The sequence below is a fragment of the Schistocerca cancellata genome, chromosome 3 (assembly GCF_023864275.1).
Source record: "Schistocerca cancellata isolate TAMUIC-IGC-003103 chromosome 3, iqSchCanc2.1, whole genome shotgun sequence".
NCBI classification, from domain to species: domain Eukaryota; kingdom Metazoa; phylum Arthropoda; class Insecta; order Orthoptera; family Acrididae; genus Schistocerca; species Schistocerca cancellata.
Genome location: NC_064628.1, coordinates 364,980,139 through 364,999,718, shown reverse-complemented (window position 1 = coordinate 364,999,718; position 19,580 = coordinate 364,980,139). Strand labels below are relative to the sequence as shown.

Here is a 19,580-nt window from a genome sequence, read left to right as displayed (position 1 = left end):
AAACGCACCGCATGGTCATACCCCGAGGTGATTTAAACCCACAAACCGCCCACCAGAGCGTTGTTTCACCATGTATCAGCATTATCCTTAATTTATGAGCATGAGTGTATATTCAGTCAGTATTTGAGAAGAGAGTGTTTAGCTGATACTGATAAACTTTCCACGTAATTTCAACCCTTTCCGAAAATATTTGTCGCTTATGCCTCCCACAAAATAACAAGAGGAAAAGGGATTGTCGCTTACTAAGTTCTCGCTGTTCGTACAGTAAAATTTCAATATCAAGCTACTCGTTATAACTGGCTATAGGCTTTTTTCACTAGAACTCGTAAGCAGCCTGTGTCTCTGCTGGTGTGCATAGGGCTACCACTCAGTCTGGCAGCTGTCACGCTGCCTGAAAATGCGGCGTCCTGCTGAGGCAATATGCCGCTAAGTAGGGACGTAGCAGACACGGAGAGTTGCTGCTGCGGACACAGAATTTTTGTAATCAATCACCGAATTGAGTATTTTAGTCGCTTCTTGCAGGTAATATCCATAGATCTCAAGTTTATACATATTATTCAAGAAACACCCACAGGGGCGGCGCGCAAACTTTGAAAATGTGTTGGTCCTATCGAGTGTTTACGTTCAGTTAGATTGCCTCCTAAATCGCATCTTATCGTTGGGAAGTGAAGTGTGTTCTTCAAGGTGGCTCTCAAATGGGCTGTCAGTTTGAGCCACAGATTGCTTATAACGTTCGTTGCGTTTAATGTTCTACACACACACAATGATCTAAATGTGGAAGTTGTTTTGTTTGCACCACACCACAATTTAAAAACGAAGAATTTCGGTTGTTCGAAAACTTTCTCTGAAAGCTGTTTTTCCGAATTGTGGCGTTATTACATCTGCCATCCTTCGCTGCTGTCAGCAGGCGTATAAAACCGAGCGAGGTGGCGCAGTGGTTTGCACACCGGACTCGCATTCGGGAGGACGACGGTTCAGACCCGCCTCTGCCCAAAGAGGTTTAGGTTTTCCGTGATTTCCCTAAATAACTCCAGGCAAATGCAGGCATGGTTCCTTTGAAAGGGCACGGCCGATTTCCTTCCCCATCTTTAACACAATCCAAGGTTATGCTCCGTCGCTAATGTCCTTCATGTCGACGGGACGTTAAACTCAGTCTTTCTTCCTTCCTTCTTCGGCAGGCATATAAACAGTTTTTTGATATTGTTGCCCCTCTGTAGACTTAATGATATGTTACTCACGCGTGTTACGTCTTAATTGTTTGAAATGTTTTAGTGACTGCTTGAGTATTGTAACCATTACTTACTTGCTTGTGATTTATGACACTGCTTATCATAATCGCTGACATATTTTCATGAGTAATGCGCCATTTTTTAAAAAAATTTTGAAGCACGATCATTTGTAGTTAGTCACATTTGATAAATAGTTTCGATCACATCTAATGGTCATTTTCTAATCTAATTAATCAACGAATTACAATGAAATGAATAACCCTAGTTGCATGCAGGCGTTGATATAAGTAAACGGAAACAGTTGAAAATGTGTGGCCCGACCGGGACTCGAACCCAGGAATTCCTACTTACATGGCAGACACTTTACCCATCTGAGCCACCGAGGATACAGAGGACAGTGCGACTGCAGGGACGTATCGCGTGAGACTCACATTCACAACTTATTGTCCGGCACTATATTCATAGTGCTCCTGCCCATTATACCCATTACTCGCGGCTTTTTGCCGATTCTCGTAAGAGTTCGGGCACTGTTTGTGCATCCGCACAAAAGAAGATGGTCAAAAGGTCGGTGGTCTTATATATATATATATATATATATATATATATATATATATATATATATATATATATATATATATATATATATAAAGATGGTATCTGTTCTTTCGGAAATGTCCGAAAGACGAGATACCATCTTCATATATAATTAATCAATGAATTTTAAAAGTCAAATCTCCATAAAAACAGCGTACCATTAAGCTGTAAAATAAAAGAAGCAGCACCGAAGTTCATCTGTGTCAATATTCAGTGCCATCCAGCATTTTACTAAACACACTTAGCATCATACAGAAGCTTATTTCAGGAATGTTGAATAGGAGAGAGAAAAAGGATTGAGGGAAAGAGGAAAAGCATTGGCATTAAACGTAAAAGAGAAAATGTCTAAAAGATGTAATGCAATTAATTTAAAACTAACGAGCAATCTGGATAATGCGCCACATATTAATAATAAGGTAGCTTGTTATAATTCTTAATTACATTAAAACATTGATGTAAAATACCGGGCGTTCGAAATTTTTAGCAGAGTGCATCTGAGCAGTGGTTTTATGCCCGTGTACACTTGGCTCAGTTTACCCACACAGGGCGAGGTGCTGCAGCCGTCGGCACACACTGGACTGTCTTTGGTAGGACGTCGGTTCAAATCTCCGTTCGACAATCCAGAATTTGACTCTCCATGATTTCCCTAAATAGCTTCAGGCAAATGCCTCGATCGTTTCTCTGAAAAGTACACGGCCGATTTCCTTTCCCATTCTTTCTAAATCCGAGCTTGTCCTCCGTCTCTAACGATCTCATCGTCGACTGGACGTTAAACTCTAATCTAACTAGTTCTACCTACCAGTCTGCCCTCTGCCTCGCTGTTCTTCACGTGTGTTGTGTTTCAATTTTTTGAAACATTTTAGTGACTACTTCAGCATTGTAACCGTTAGTTACTTGCCTATCATTTATGACACTGCTTATAATTTGTGACAGTCAGCAACTTAGGCTCTGTAAGGTGTCAGGCAAATCCAACACATTCTATGGAAACCCTGACATAATAGCAAACCCGGCAGTATGTCACATAGCTGCGAATAAATCCTGACATTAAATTAACCAAAGTAATACGATCAACGAGTGAGCAAATGGAATACTACAAACTAACACAAGAACGGCTAAATGCATGTCATACCTTCCCACCGTGAAACAGACGCAGTTCCGAGGGGAGAAACGAGAACAGAAGCCGAGAGCAGAGTCGTGTAAGCTAGAAGGCCCTACGATAAGGGACACCGACATCGCCCGCCGACCGCCAAGACCACTCCCCAGCTCATGTTAATAGTCCTCCAGAAGAACGGTATAGATCTTACGATAACACTAAAAGGGCCACATCAGCTAAAAGTTTTAGCGTGAGACTATACGTGTCTCTGTTACGTTGCAAACTTTAAAAACATTGCTCCACCACGAAAAGACAGAATTTTTGTAGGCGGAGCTTAAGGTTAACATTGAGACCCTGATTGGTCAGCTGAAAACACAGCCAGATAGCTTTTCTTAAACCGATTTCGGTAAATTGTAGTAGACAGAAGTTAGAGAGGAGTTGCTTCCGAGACGGCGAGGTGTGTGGAGCTGCGCCGCCCACCGCCCCCTGACGCTGCCTAACCACCGACAAGGTAATGAACGCATGCGATGCCACATAAGAGCGCATAAGGCTTCACTCATAACTGCAGATGTCTCATCTGTTACACCCCCTTTTTAAGTAATACTAGTGTTGATCGTCAATTGAACTTCGTGTTATTCACATTTGCTATTAGAAGTTAAAATCTGAAACGCGATGATTTTTCTGTTATATAATTATTGAGAAGCCACATCAGCACTGTAATTTACGACAAGTTAAATAAGTAATTAAAGATAATTGAGGGTCACTGTAGACCATTTTGATAGTTTTCTCTTTAATGAAACTCAACTTAAACCTAGATTATAGATGCGATATGGCATAGGTCATCCTTCGATTCATTATAGAACTTGGAAACCCATTCAGGGAATATTCCTTCACATTTTTGTTGAACGCAGTTGGTTTTTATCATCCTGTATTAAAATATTTGCTTTTATCAATAGTGCAATTTATAAACAATGTTTTGTGAGTAGAATAAAAATTCCAATAGTAAACTTAACTACTTTCTCGACGCTATTTTACCAGATAACTAAAAATAGGAAAGCCTTGAACCCCTTCCAATAAATTTAGTTAGTATTAAGATTCTTTTCCAGGGAGTGCAGTGGAGCTGACGCCGAAATCATTAAGTATTTGATTATATCATCGCTAGTCTCACTGAACTCTTCTGAACTATACATGGTATGTGTGGTCTGGTGTCTCCTTACCAGCAACAGGTCCGAGGTTCAAACTAGTCAATTCCCTAAAAAAACACGCTCAGTGGGGCGTTGCGCGAAAGTGGTAGGGAGACAAGACTTAGAACAAAGAGAAACCACGCTGAATGTTAGAGCTCTAGAAACAAACATTTTAAAAAAGTGTTTCACTTTAATATACGGCACGTGCGAGGTTCTGGTAGTGCTACTGGCGCGCGGGTCGGGGCGCTTACCTGCTTCCACTCCATCTTGTCGATGAGCTCCGCCCCAGGCGCCTGGCTGTCCGTGACGGGCGGCCGCAGCAGAGACACGTACTGCAACACCACAACACAGCGATTTACGTCACAGCCACGTCACAACAAGTGCTACACATACAGCTGTCTGCGGGATCTACATCGCACTCAGTAATGCTACGACCAGTGCGGCAGAGAGCCTGAACCTGCAGTCCTCAATACACTGACGTGACACGTCACGGGGATAGCGATATGCACATACAGTAATGGAAATAAGTATCCATACACTAGAGTGTGGAAAATTAAACTGCCTTTATTGACAATACGAAACCAAAAACACTAATCGGATATGCACTATACACATTGGCCACTCGCCAATGCAGTTATGCTGGTATATCGAACGAGAATGAACAAACCTTTACAAAACACAATACAAAAGCGTCTGCCAAGTTCTCTACTGCGCTGAGGATTAAGTATTCATATACCAATAGAAAATGACACTTCTAACAAAGCCAGAACATGTTTAATACTTCGTATGCGTACCCTTCCGACGTATTACTTCTCGCAACCTCCGAGGCACGGAATGGACCAATTTTCTTGTAGTTTCCGACGTGATACCTTCCCATTCTCGAAGGAGAGCCTCTTTCAAGAGACCTTACTACGGATGTCGTGTTTTCTCACTCGTGTTTCCAGCTCACTCCACAAGTGTTCGTGGGATTCAGGTCTGGACTCTGAGCTGGTGTCTTAAGAGTGTGCGGAGTGTTGTAGAGCAACCACAGCCGGACAATTTGCCCCGTATGTTTGGGATCATTGTCCTGTTGGAAGTAATATTTTTCTAGGTAGACCCAAGGCGTCAATACTCTGTTGTAAGTTCTGTTTGAGAATGATCATATACACAAATCTGTCCATGGTACTTTCCACAAACACTGATTTTCCGACACCGGAAGCTGACATACAGCCCCATACCATCACCTCCGTGCTGCACCGTGGGTTGAATGTTGTTTCGGTCGAGGTCTGTATTCGGTCTTATCCAGACCAAGATCCTACCATCATTGTGCACGATATTAAATTTGCTTTCATCACTAAACAATACAGTTTCCCAGAAGTCTACCGAGCGAGGTGGCGCAGTGGTAGCACACTGGACTCGCATTCGGGAGGACGACGGTTCAATTCCGCTTCCGGCCATCCTGATTTAGGGTTTCCTTGATTTCCCTAAATCGCTCCAGGAAAATGCTGGGATGGTTCCTTTGAAAGGGCACGGCCGACTTCCTTCCCCATCCTTCCCTTATCCGATGAGACCGATGACCTCGCTGTTTGGTCTCTTCCCCAAACCAAACAAACCCAACCCAACCCAACCCAACCCAACCCAGCCGGCCGCGGTGGTCCAGCGGTTCTAGGCGCTCAGTCCGGAGCCGCGCGACTGCTACGTTCGCAGGTTCGAATCTAGCCTTGGGCATGGATGTGTGTGATGTCCTTAGGTTAGTTAGGTTTAAGTAGTTCTAAGTTCTAGGGGACTGATGAGCATAGATGTTAAGTCCCATAGTGCTCAGAGCCATTTGAACCGTTTTGAACCAACCCAACCCAACCCCAGAAGTCTGCTGTCTTGGTTACATGCTGTTTCGCGAATTGCATCCGCCATTTCCTATTAGTTTTGCTGATGTAGGGCTTTCGTCTCGGGAACCTGGCTCTGTAGCCCGAACGATTGAGAATGGTACGAACTGCCCTTGGAGTGACGTCCTTTCGGAAGTGGTCATGTACATATGCGGATAGTACCGATGCTGTCGTTTTCCGGTTTTTCTTGATAATTCTTAGTAGCATTCTGGTCTCTCTTGTTGTAAGCTTCTGTGGACGACCGTGTCGTTCACTGTTTCTTACTACATGTCTGTCCTTATATCGCTTAATGAAAGATTGCACAGTCGCTCGGCTTCGTCCTATGAAGTTGGCAATTTTGGCATACGACTTGTGTTGAAGATTTTGGGTGACAAAGATGTTTCGTTCCTCAAAGGTCGTTTCCTTCCCCTTGCGGCCCATTCTGCTGTTCCACGGTACCCACCTCCGACGTGCTGTTGCTTCACGGCCGCCACACGATTACACAAGTGTGGCATGCACTCCGGAGCTGCGTCAGCCGTTTGTTTGGTTGAAAGTAGTCCGCTGTATGAATACATTTTGCCCTGTCTTAGACCGTGCGGAGTGCCACATATTTTATTTTCCCAGAATAGATTCATGGCATACGGGAAGCTTCATTACCAAGAACATGGTTATCTCACGCTACATCATCGTACTTATTCGTATCGGCGCTGTGGGTGATTTACTATCCCAACACACCATCGTAGTTGGTCAACACCTACTGCATGAATACTTATTTCCATGACTGTATACAGATGGCTGTAATATCGTGTACACAACGTATGAAAGGGCAGTTCATTGGCGGCGCTGTCATTTATACTCAGGTGATTCATGTGAAAAGGTTTCCGACGAGATTACGCTCTCACAGCGTGAATTAGCAGAAGAGGTTCAAAAATCAGCCAACTACATACAAACCAAAAGTTTTAGTTAGCCAGCCGGCCGGAGTGACCGAGCGGTTCTAGGCGCTACAGTTTGGAACCGCGCGACCGCTACGGTCGCAGGTTCGAATCCTTCCTCGGACATGGATGTGTGTGATGTTCTTAGGTTAGTTAGGTTTAAGTAGTTCTAAGTTCTAGGGGACTGATGACCTCAGATGTTAAGTCCCGTAGTGCTCAGAGCCATTTGAACCATTTTATTATTTAGCCATTGACTAGGTTTCGACATTTATAAAAATGTCTCCTTCTGAAGGAGTTTTTAATTATTTTTATGAATATCGAAATCAAGGTCAGGGGATAAATAAACCTTTGCTTTGTAATTTGGTTGTGCCGAGCGGTCTAAGGCGCTGTAGTTATGGACTGTGCGGCTGGTCCCGGCGGAGGTTCGAGTCCTACCTCGGGCATGGGTGTGTGTGTTTGTCCTTAGGGTAATTTAGGTTAAGTAGTGTGTGAGCTTAGGGACTGATGACCTTAGCAGTTAAGTACCATAAGATTTCACAGACATTTTGCAATTGGTTGGCTGATTTTTTCAGCCTCTTCAGATTTACACAGTTGCTGAATCGGAGCCAAATTTAAGATTTTGGAGACGTCCGCTGTGGCGAGCGGTTCTAGGCGCTTCAGTCCGGAACCACGCGGCTGCTACGGTCACAGGGTCGAATCCTGCCTCGGGCATGGATCTGTGTGATGTCCTTAGGTTTGTTATGTTTAAGTAGTTGTAAATCTAGGGGAATGATGGCCTCAGATGTTAAGTCCCATAGAGCTTAGAGCCATTTGAACCATTTGAATCTGGACTTGTGACCACATCGATTGGAACCTAGAGGACAGAAAAACCCCGGTCTGGTCATATGAGTCCCGATTTCGGTTGATAAGAGCTGATGGTAGTTCGTCACAGACCCCACGAACCCACAGAGCCACATTATCAACGAGGCACTGTGCAAGCTAATGGTTGCTCCATAATGGTGTGGGCTACGTTTACATGGAGTGGACTGGGTCCCCTAGTCCAAATGAACCGACCATTGAGTGGAAATTCCCAAACGACGTTGGAATTTTCATGGGTGACAGGGCGCTATGTCACCAGACCTCAACTGTTCGTGATTGGTTTGAAGAACATTCTGGACAATTCGAGCGAATGAGTTGGCCATCCAGATCGCCCGACACGAATCCCATAGAACATTTATGGGACGTAACTGAGAGGGCAGTTCGTGAACAAAATCCTGCACCGGCAAGATTTTCGCAATTCTGGACGGCTGCAGAGACAACATGGCTCAATATTTCTGTAGGACCCTTCCAACGACTTGTTGACTCCATGCCACGTCCAGTTGCTGCACTACGCCGGGCAAAAGGAAGTCCGGCACGATATTAGGCAGTATCCCATGACTTTTGTCACATCAGTGTGTAGGTTAATGTTAAATTAGATATTTTTTACGTTAATGTCAGTCTTTTAGATTATTTGTGCTACTCGTGTTTTCACTGTTGTGCAAGCACTGTGGCTAGAGGTCCATGATAGTAGTATGCAAACAGCCAACCAGCTTCGATTATTCCGAAATGCTTGTTCCCAGGCGTCAAGCCATAATAATTTGTTTGTCAAAGCCTATTAAATCAATGGATTTCCCTATCTTAGGCCCATAGCGTCGCGTTTTCTTCCGTGCCACATACTCGCAACTCCTCCAGGCGAGATTCCTGTCACAGTGGGCACTGGTAATCATGATTTGGCTCATATAGACGTAAGGCAGAGAGGGCGATATATTGGATGCTTATGGTCTCCTTCCATTTCACGAAGTATTTGCAAAGATTGGTTTCACTCTCATCATTCTAATGTAAATAATACAGTTTGTAACAGGTATATATTTCTATTGGTGACAGAGGATCTTGTACTGAACAATGTTATACCGATGTTTACGTCATTTGCAGACTAATAATTACAGCTATTACAAGTCGTATGTTTTCAGGTCGACTACCTTCATCTACATCTTAGAGCAGCAAGTCATCAGTGCTTATTATCGCATGGGTAGCAGGTCAGGTGTTGAAGTGTGGACGCACGGATGAAAAACGGTGAGTCTATATTGTAAAGAGTAGACCACTTACATTGTTAATGGTGCAGTTATGAACCTGTGGGAAACATCAGGTCGCAAAGTTTGTGACGTCTTTGTTGGAAGACTGCTCGACACAAACAAATAACAACCAGTACACTGACGTGTGCACATATCAAGTGCCACATATAAGATATCTGCAGTTATCCCGTTACACCATGTACGTTAGTCATAATAATAATAATAATAATAATAAGCACTCCGTCGTCAGGCCACGAGTGGCCTACAGGGACCATCCCACCGCCGTGTCATCCTCAGTGGAGAAAGCGGATAGGAGGGGCGTGGGGTCAGCACACCATTCTCCGGTCCTTATGATGGTATTGTTGACCGAAGCCGCTACTATTCGGTCGAATAGCTCCTCAATTAGCATCACGAGGCTGAGTGTACCCCGAAAAATGGCAACAGCGCATGGTGGCCTGGATGGTCACCCATCCAAGTGCCGGCCACGCCCGATAGCGCTTAACCTCGGTGATCTCACGGGAACCGGTGGAGCCACTGCGGCCAGGCCATTGCCCAATAATAATAATAATAATAATAATAATAATAATAATAATAATAATAATAATAACAAAATTATTCCAGGAGTTTAGGTTCTGTTAACATTTTTCAAGTGAATAATTTTTTCAAAGTAGCAGTGATTTTCACAGAATTATCTGATAGCATTAATGGAAGAATCAAATTGGAAGTTGAAGTTAACTGGTCGGGACAAGAGTTTGTAATGTTGTTGTTGTTGTTGTTGTTGTTGTTGTCTTCAGTCCTGAGACTAGTTTGATGCAGCTCTCCATACTACTCTATCCTGTGCAAGCTTCTTCATCTCTCAGTACATACTGCAACCAATCCTTCTTAATCTGCTTAGTGTATTCATCTCTTGGTCTCCCTCTAAGTTTTTAACTCTCCACGCTGCCCTACAATACTAAATTGGTGATCCCTTGATGTCTCAGAACATGTCCTACCAACCGATCCCTTCTTCTAGTCAAGTTTTTCCACAGACTTCTCTTCTCCCCAATCCTATTCAGTACCTCCTCATTAGTTATGTGATCTACCCATCTAATCTTCAGCATTCTTCTGTACCACCACATTTCCAAAGCTTCTATTCTCTTCTTGTCCAAACTATTTATCGTCCATGTTTCACTTCCATACATGGCTACACTCCATACAAATACTTTCAGAAACGACTTCCTGACACTTAAACCTATACTCCATGTTAACAAATTTCTCTTCTTTAGAAACGCTTTCCTTGCCATTGCCAGTCTACATTTTATATCCTCTCTACTTCGACCATCATCAGTTATTTTGCTCCCCAAATAGCAAAACTCCTTTACTACTTTAAGTGTCTCATTTCCTAATCTAATTCCCTCAGCATCACCCGACTTAATTCGACTACATTCCATTCTCATCGTTTTGCTTTCGTTGATGTTCATCTTATACCCTCCTTTCATGACACTGTCCATTCCGTTCAACTCCTCTTCCAAGTCCTTTGCTGTCTCTGACAGAATTACACTGTCATCGGCGAACCTCAACGTTTTTATTTCTTCTCCATGGACTTTAATACCTTCTCCGAATTTTTCTTTAGTCTCCTTTATTGCTTGCTCAATATACAGATTGAATAACGTCGGGGATAGGCTACAACCCTGTCTCACTCCCTTCCCAACCGCTGCTTCCCTTTCATGCCCCTCGACTCTTATAACTGCCATCTGGATTCTGTACAAATTGTAAAAAGCCTTTCGCTCCCTGTATGTTACCCCTGCCACCTTTAGAATTTGAAAGAGAGTATTCCGGTCAACATTGTCAAAAGCTTTTTCTAAGTCCACAAATGCTAGAAATGTAGGTTTGCCTTTCCTTAATCTATTTTCTAAGATAAGTCGTAGGGTCAGTATTGCCTCACGTGTTCCAACATTTCTGCGGAATCCAAACTGATCTTCCCCGAGGTCGGCTTCTACTAGTTTTTCCATTCGTCTGTAAAGAATTCGTGTTAGTATTTTGCAGCTGTGGCTTATTAAACTGATTGTTCGGTAATTTTCACATCTGTCCACACCTGCTTTCTTTGGGATTGGAATTATTATATTCTTCTTGAAGTCTGAGGGTATTTCGCCTGTTTCATACATCTTGCTCACCAGATGGTAGAGTTTTGTCAGGACTGGCTCTCCCAAGGCCGTCAGTAGTTCCAATGGAATGTTGTCCACTCCGGGGGCCTTGTTTCGACTCAGGTCTTTCAGTGCTCTGTCAAACTCTTCACGCAGTATCGTATCTCCCATTTCATCTTCATCTACATCCTCTTCCATTTCCATAATATTGTCCTCAAATGCATCGCCCTTGTATAGCCCCTCTATATACTCCTTCCACCTTTCTGCTTTCCCTTCTTTGCTTAGAACTGGGTTTCCATCTGAGCTCTTGATGTTCATACAAGTGGTTCTGTTATCTCCAAAGGTCTCTTTAATTTTCCTGTAGGCAGTATCTATCTTACCCTAGTGAGATAAGCCTCTACATCCTTACATTTGTCCTCTAGCCATCCCTGCTTAGCCATTTTGCACTTCCTGTCGATCTCATTTTTGAGACGTTTGTATTCCTTTTTGCCTGCTTCACTTACTGCATTTTTATATTTTCTCCTTTCATCAATTAAATTCAATATTTCTTCTGTTACCCAAGGATTTCTACTAGCCCTCTTCTTTTTACCTACTTGATCCTCTGCTGCCTTCACTACTTCATCCCTCAAAGCTACCCATTCTTCTTCTACTGTATTTCTTTTCCCCATTCCTGTCAATTGTTCCCTTATGCTCTCCCTGAAACTCTCTACAACCTCTGGTTCTTTCAGTTTATCCAGGTCCATCTCCTTAAATTCCCACCTTTTTGCAGTTTCTTCAGTTTTAATCTACAGGTCATAACCAATAAATAGTGGTCAGAGTCCACATCTGCCCCTGGAAATGTCTTACAATTTAAAACCTGGTTCCTAAATCTCTGTCTTACCATTATATAATCTGATACCTTTTAGTACCTCCAGGGTTCTTCCATGTATACAACCTTCTATCATGATTCTTAAACCAAGTGTTAGCTATGATTAAGATGTGCTCTGTGCAAAATTCTACCAGGCGGCTTCCTCTTTCATTTCTTAGCCCCAATCCATATTCACCTACTACGTTTCCTTCTCTCCCTTTTCCTACACTCGAATTCCAGTCACCCATGACTATTAAATTTTCGTCTCCCTTCACTATCTGAATAATTTCTTTTATTTCATCATACATTTCTTCAATTTCTTCGTCATCTGCAGAGCTAGTTGGCATATAAACTTGTACTACTGTAGTAGGTGTGGGCTTCGTATCTATCTTGGCCACAATAATGCGTTCACTATGCTGTTTGTAGTAGCTTACCCGCATACCTATTTTCCGATTCATTATTAAACCTACTCCTGCATTACCCCTATTTGACTTTGTGTTTATAACCCTGTAGTCACCTGACCAGAAGTCTTGTTCCTCCTGCCACCGAACTTCACTAATCCCCACTATATCTAACTTTAACCTATCCATTTCCCTTTTTAAATTTTCTAACCTACCTGCCCGATTAAGGGATCTGACATTCCACGCTCCGATCCGTAGAACGCCAGTTTTCTTTCTCCTGATAATGACATCCTCCTGAGTAGTCCCCGCCCGGAGATCCGAATGGGGGACTATTTTACCTCCGGAATATTTTACCCAAGAGGACGCCATCATCATTTAATCATACAGTAAAACTGATAGTTCGGTAATTTTCACATCTGTCAACACCTGCTTTCTTTGGGATTGGAATTATTATATTTTTCTTGAAATCTGAGGTATTTCGCATGTCTCATACATCTTGCTCACCGGATGGTAGAGTTTGATCAGGACTGGCTCTCCCAAGGCCGTCAGTAGTTTCAATGGAATGTTATCTACTACCGGGACCTTGTTTCGACTCAGGTCTTTCAGTGCTCTGTCAAACTGTTCACGCAGTATCGTATCTCCCATTTCATCTTCATCTACATCCTCTTCCATTTCCATAATATTGTCCTCAAGTACATCGCCCTTGTATTGACCCTCTACATACTCCTTCCACCTTTCTGCTTTCCCTTCTTTGCTCAGAACTGGGTTTCCATCTGAGCTCTTGATATTCATACAAGTGGCTCTATTTTCTCCAAAGTTCTCTTTAATTTTCCTGTAGGCAGTATCTATCTTACCCCTAGTGAGATAAGCCTCTACATCCTTACATTTGTCCTCTAGCCATCCCTGCTTAGCCATTTTGCACTTCCTGTTGAACTCATTTTTGAGACTTTTGTATTCCCTTTTGCCTGCTTCATTTACTGCGTTTTTATATTTTGTCCTTTCATCAATTAAATTCTAGTACCTCTTCTGTTACCCAAGGATTTCTACTAGCCCTCGTCTTTTTACGTACTTGATCCTCTACCGCCATCACTACTGCATCCCTAAGAGCTACCCATTCATCTTCGACTGTATTTCTTTCCCCCATTCCTGTCAATTGTTCCCTTATGCTCAGCCTGAAACTCTGTACAAGCTCTGGTTTAGTCAGTTTATGCAGGTCCCATCTCCTTAAATTCCCACGTTTTTGCAGTTTCTTCAGTTTTAATCTACAGTTCATAACCAATAGATTGTGGTCAGAGTCCACATCTGCCCCTGGAAATGTCTTACAATTTATAACCTGGTTCCTAAATCTCTGTCTTACCATTAAATAATCTATCAGATACCTTCTAGTATCTCCAGGATTCTTCCATGTATACAACCTTCATTTATGATTCTTGAACCAAGTGTTAGCTGTGATTAAGTTATGTTCTGTGCAAAATTCTACCAGACGGCTCCCTCTTTCATTTCTCTTACCCAATCCATATTCGCCCACTATGTTTCCTTCTCTCCCTTTTCCTACTCTCGAATTCCAGTCACCCATGATTATTAAATTTTCGTCTCCCTTCACTACCTGAATAATTTCTTTTATCTCATCATACATGTCATACAGTTTGTAATAATAGGATAAAATTAGCAGCATAAATAATGAGTGATATAAAACAGGATAATAAAAGGTACAGACAGAAGAATAAGAAAGGCTGGAAGAATTCTGGCAAAGTGACAGGGATATCGGTTTGTTATAGGATAGGAGAAAGAAATCTGGGGAGCTTCGACAGGGAAGCTACGACAAGTGAAACAGAAAAATCCGTAGCCCCCTTTTGAATGCAAAGTAGTTTTGAATCAGATATAGGTCACCGGACAGCCTATTCTAAATACGTGTGGCTCAAATAGAGAAGGAGACAGAGAGTCATATACAGAATGTTTCAATAACACTTTTATAATCTTTGGGGATAGTTCCCAATACTGAAACAAGAGAAAAAGTAAATATAAACATATGTCTGAAAATCCTTCTCATTTGGAATATTAATAAAAATTTACAATTTAGGTGATGGGAGTTCGTCAACGGACATACTCATAAGCACTCGGGATGTCCTCCTCTTGATTCTCAACACGCAGCGAAGAGTTTCCTTAGCTCTGTCTCAGCTGACTTGCAGTTAGATTAGGATTTTAAGCATTCCCGTACGGGAGCAACAGTACGGTCAACTGATATCCTCTTTCAGCTTGCAATTCTTCTGCGCTGTGCTTAATTTTGGCGGTACACTCCGTCTCCACAGGCGTAAAACTTGATGCTGAAAACTGACAAGTCCCAACTATCTCTCGACTCTACGAAATGAGATTACTTCGTCGTAAAACTATATGTATTGACTCTAATATTACAACATGAAACACTTCTTAAAATGCTTTTATGTTGTTAAACACTAACATTGAGTACATTAATATATCAGTCTTTTCAAATTACAAAATCAACACAGAATAATTTATTCGACTGTTCTATTGACGACACCACTCGTTGAGATGACCTTTAGAGTTCTCTGGAGCGTTGTGCGTCTCCGAGAAGGGGTGTGCCTCCACGGACCAACCGCAGGCCCAACAAGTGTCGTAAGACGGGAACCAGCTGTCAGAGTCACGTAGAAATTTGGCGTCCAGCCTCCAGATTGTATGTACATACAAACGAATTCTCAAACAATATGCATACTAACATTTATTATCTTCCTAACGAAATCTCTATCAACGACTGATGAATATCACTCGGCCGGCCGGTGTGGCCGTGCGGTTAAAGGCGCTTCAGTCTGGAACCGCGTGACCACTACGGTCGCAGGTTCGAATCCTGCCTCGGGCATGGATGTGTGTGATGTCCTTAGGTTAGTTAGGTTTAATTAGTTCTAAGTTCTAGGCGACTGATGACCTCAGAAGTTAAGTCGCATAGTGCTCCGAGCCAATATCACTCGTAGGCAGCGTAGATTTAGGAAGTCATACGTTATATTTCAGCATCCACTCGTCCAGTCATGGTCTGAGCACTTTTCCAAATACCCGATGATGGTTTAAAGGTTTTTCAGACTTCCACGACATGTTGATGAGTTTCTGCAGCAGGCTGGTCTGCTGCATAGAGCAGTTCATTGTGTAAGTTGCCCCCAGATATAATAATCCAAAGGGCTGAGGTAGGGGACACCTGCAAGCCATAGAACTGGCCTTCCTCTACCTATCCACCGATCATGGTAAATACTGCCCAGTGCATCTCGAACACTGAAAGAAATGTTCTGGAGTTCCATCGTTCATAAGCCATACCTTTCTTCTAATTTGTTGAGGCACACCTTATAGTAGGTCTTGGAGAGTGTTCTGAATAAAATCCCTGTAGAACGTATGACCCTCCCAGACATTCACCTAAAGCTCGGCCCACAAATTAACCTTAAAGTGATGTTGATGTTTAGCCTGCACTGTAGCGTGAGGTTTGCCATCGAGCTTTTAGTGTCTCTTATGGACATTTGTTATTCCACCTCTTCCAAACATTGCCTTGTTTGTAAATAAAGCTGAAGAGACGAACAACGGATTGGCAGTTCGTACAATGAACCGATATAAAAAATTCTCCCATGGTTAATGATGGCAGGCGAAACTCCCTGCTCACATTTAAGAAGATGCGGATACATCAATTGCTCATCAAGTATTCCCCATGTATAAGTTGGAGATGTAGTACATGCTTGTATTCTGCTGATATCAGGCTATTCTTTGACAGCCCGTAGAACCGACACTCAAGCCAGAGTGGCGCCTGTGCGCAACAACATTCCAAAGAAAACTGTCTATTGACACATAGTCAACATGGGTTTTAAAAACATTGTTCCTGTGAAACACAACTAGCTCTTCATTCACATGAAGTGTTGAGTGCTATTGGCAAGGGATTTCGGATTGATTCCGTATTTCTGGAATTCCGGAAGGCTTTTGACACTGTACCACACAAGCGGCTTGTAGTGAAATAGCATGCTTATGGAATATCGTCTCAGTTATGTGATTGGATTTATAATTTCCTGTCAGAGAGGTCACAGTTCGTATTAGCTAATGGAAAGTCATAGAATAAAACAGAAGTAATTTCTGGCGTATCCCCAAGGTTTTATAGGCCGTTTGCTGTTCCTCATCTATATAAACGATTTGGGAGACAATCTAAGCAGCCGTCTTAGGTTGTTTGCAGGTTTATCGATTAATAAGGCCATCAGAAGATCAACACAAATTGCAAAACGATTTAGAAAAGATATTTGAATGGTGCGAAAATAGGCAGTTGACCCTAAATAACGAAACGTGTGAGGTCATTCACATTACAAGGAGTACGTTAAACTTCGGTTACATGAATCAGTCTAATCTAAAAGCCGTAAATTCATCTAAATACCTAGGTATTACAATTACGAACAACTAAAATTGGAAGGAACACACACAAAATGATGTGGGGAAGGCTAACCAAAGACTGCGTTTTATTGGCAGGACACTTAGAAAATGTAACAGATTTACCAAAGAGACTGCCTACACTATGCTTGTCCGTCCTCTTTTAAAATACTGCTGCGAGGTGTGGGATCCTTACCAGATAGGACTGACGGAGTACATCGAAAAAGTTCAAAGAAAGTCAGCACGTTTTGTATTGTCGCCAAATATGGGAGAGAGTGTCACAGAAATGATACAGGATCTGGGCTCGACATCATTAAAAGAAAGGCGTTTTTCGTTGCGACGCAATCTTGTCACGAAATTCCAATCACTAACTTTCTCCTCCGAATGCGAAAATATTTTGTTGACCTACATAGGGAGAAACGATCACCACGATAAAATAATGGAAATCAGCACTCGTACGGAAAGATATAGGAGTTCGTTCTTTCCGAGCTGTTTACGATAGTGGAATAATAGAGAATTGTGAAGGTGATTTGCAGAGTATCCATGTAGATGTGGATGTAGAACTACTTTTCTCGCGGGTTCACATGTTTAGATAAACGTTCTGAGCTTTATGCTCATGTGGGGAAGGGGTGGGGGGACTATGTAGAACGCTTGAAGCATTAAAACTACCGTCTCAATTTTTCTGGTATTTTTTATTAATCCTACCTCGTAACTTTTGGGACTGATTAGGTATCGTCATGTGGAGTTTTCAGCAGTAATAGCGACTCAAGCTGCATCACGGCTGTAGAGTTCCAACAAGACTAATGAATTGTCTATTCTTTGTTTTATTTTACACGACTATCATTTTCTAAATTTTTTATTTCATTTAGAGAAGAGTTCTATATGCTGTGACACACTGCTCTGTTTAGTTTAGATGTTCTTGCAAGATTATGCCAAGATCTTCCACTATTTTTTGTAGGATTACAAATTAGTCTTAAGAAGTATGACGATAATGGCTTTAAAAATATTAATTAATCAACTGTCACATGGTGGGGTTTCATATCCATATTCGCATTGAACCGCGTTCATCATTCATGGATGGTAACAGAGAAGGAATAATCTTAGGCCTCGCTGACACAGCTGGATGTCGTCATCATATTAAGTGTGGCTAACAACAATTTAAAAATAAAAAATAAAGGCAGATATGGAAGGGGCCATTGGCTGAGCACTAAGTGACTCCTCTGAAGACACTTTTTCCTTATAACGTTTTCTTCTAATCCGTTCATATGGTTCAAATGGCTCTAAACACTGCGGGACTCAACTTCTGCCGGCCGGAGGGGCCGTGTGGTTCTAGGTGCTACAGTTTGGAACCACGAGACCGCTGCGGTCGCAGGTTCGAATCCTGCCACGGGCATGGATGCGTGTGGTGTCCTTAGGTTAGTTAGGTTTAAGTAGTTCTAAGTTGTAGGGGACTCATGACCTCAGAAGTTAAGTCTCATAGTGCTCAGAGCCATTTGAACCAACTTAAGTTCTGAGGTCATCAGTCCCCTAGAACTTAGAACTACTTAAACCTAAACAACCTAAGGACATCACACTCATCCATGTCCGAGGTAGGATTCGAACCTGCGACCGTAGCAGCAGCGCGGTTCCGGACAGAAGCACCTAGAACCGCTCTGCCACAGCGACCATCTTCTGATCCGTAACAGACTGCTTGATATCGGTTTATTAAATAGCATGACTGCACATTTTATGAGTTTCAAGTATTTTACTTTCGCTAGTGACATACCAAAAGCAAAATTTCGACACATGCTGAAATCTAGTAGTTTTACAATAGTTGTTTTATGTTCGTCCATGGTATGTTTGAGACTTTCGGTCACTTTAGTTAATGAAGGTGATGTGCTAAGATGTTTTCGGAAGCATTAATTATTCATAGTGGTAGATGTAGTAAGGCAGTATGGCAGCTATTGAGGTGCAATATATTTCACGGCATTTGAAACCGTGGACAGTAATCGCGAGTTGATTTTGGTATACATGTCTTAGTTAATGTCTAATTAGGATTTGCTTCCGCTCACTACGTACAGCTAACAAGAGAGAACATGAAGATGTATGTAAGAATCAGAAAAAGAAACTGAAACACTTTCATATGGACGTTGTTTATTCATAATTATCTGTCATGCTTTCAATACTATGTTCGCAGTTCGTATGTTGTATATTACTACTTCATTCGAGGTGTTCTGTCGTGTGTCCAGGTTGGTCAGTTATCACTCAGGGGTGAATCATTTGAACCCATGTTTACTGTACAACAAACAAGCCTGATTTTTGTGTTTCGTACATTTCACTGTAGTTGCGCAGATTCCTAAATTTCAATTTTTTTTTCTTCTATCACTGCGGCTGAAACTAGTGTAAGATTTGAGATAAAATTACAGTCTTGTTTGTCGAGGTTTTTGTATTTTCCGATTTTAATTACATGTTTCATCTGTTGTAGGTATCTTCAAATTATCTGCAATGTAAAATTTACAAAAATAGGTGCGAGGAAGTGTCCTGATCCATTAATGTACAAAAGCGTACTCCACGGGAAAAGCTTTTACGTAAACTTACAGAAATTGGTCACGGTGCACGCCGTCCATAAAATGATTATAAGATGCGAATACGTGGGTAAAATGTGACTGGGCTACCAAAAACTTTAAAATCTCGAACGGCTGATCGGCAATAAGCCATCATTTTCTTATATAACGATGTCCCTCTTTTAAAGAGGTTTAGTCTCGTTGCTGTGAAGTATGCTGGTGTCTCTTTTATTCTTTGCTTGATTCTCTTATCTTTAAGGCATAATTTAGTTTTTGTTTTCTGTATTTATGACGACCTT

The 19,580-nt window shown here is 42.1% G+C and overlaps 1 protein-coding gene across 1 annotated transcript in view; it reads right to left on the bottom strand.

The window, feature by feature from the left end:
- The window catches only part of LOC126175053 (serine/threonine-protein phosphatase rdgC), a 1,927,531-nt gene that overhangs the window by 297,347 nt on the left and 1,610,604 nt on the right, over positions 1–19,580 (bottom strand). Inside the window, exon 11 of the mRNA XM_049921565.1 lies at positions 4,352–4,432. Within this exon, the coding sequence (XP_049777522.1) occupies positions 4,352–4,432 (81 nt within the window). The remainder of the gene's footprint in view (positions 1–4,351; positions 4,433–19,580) is intronic.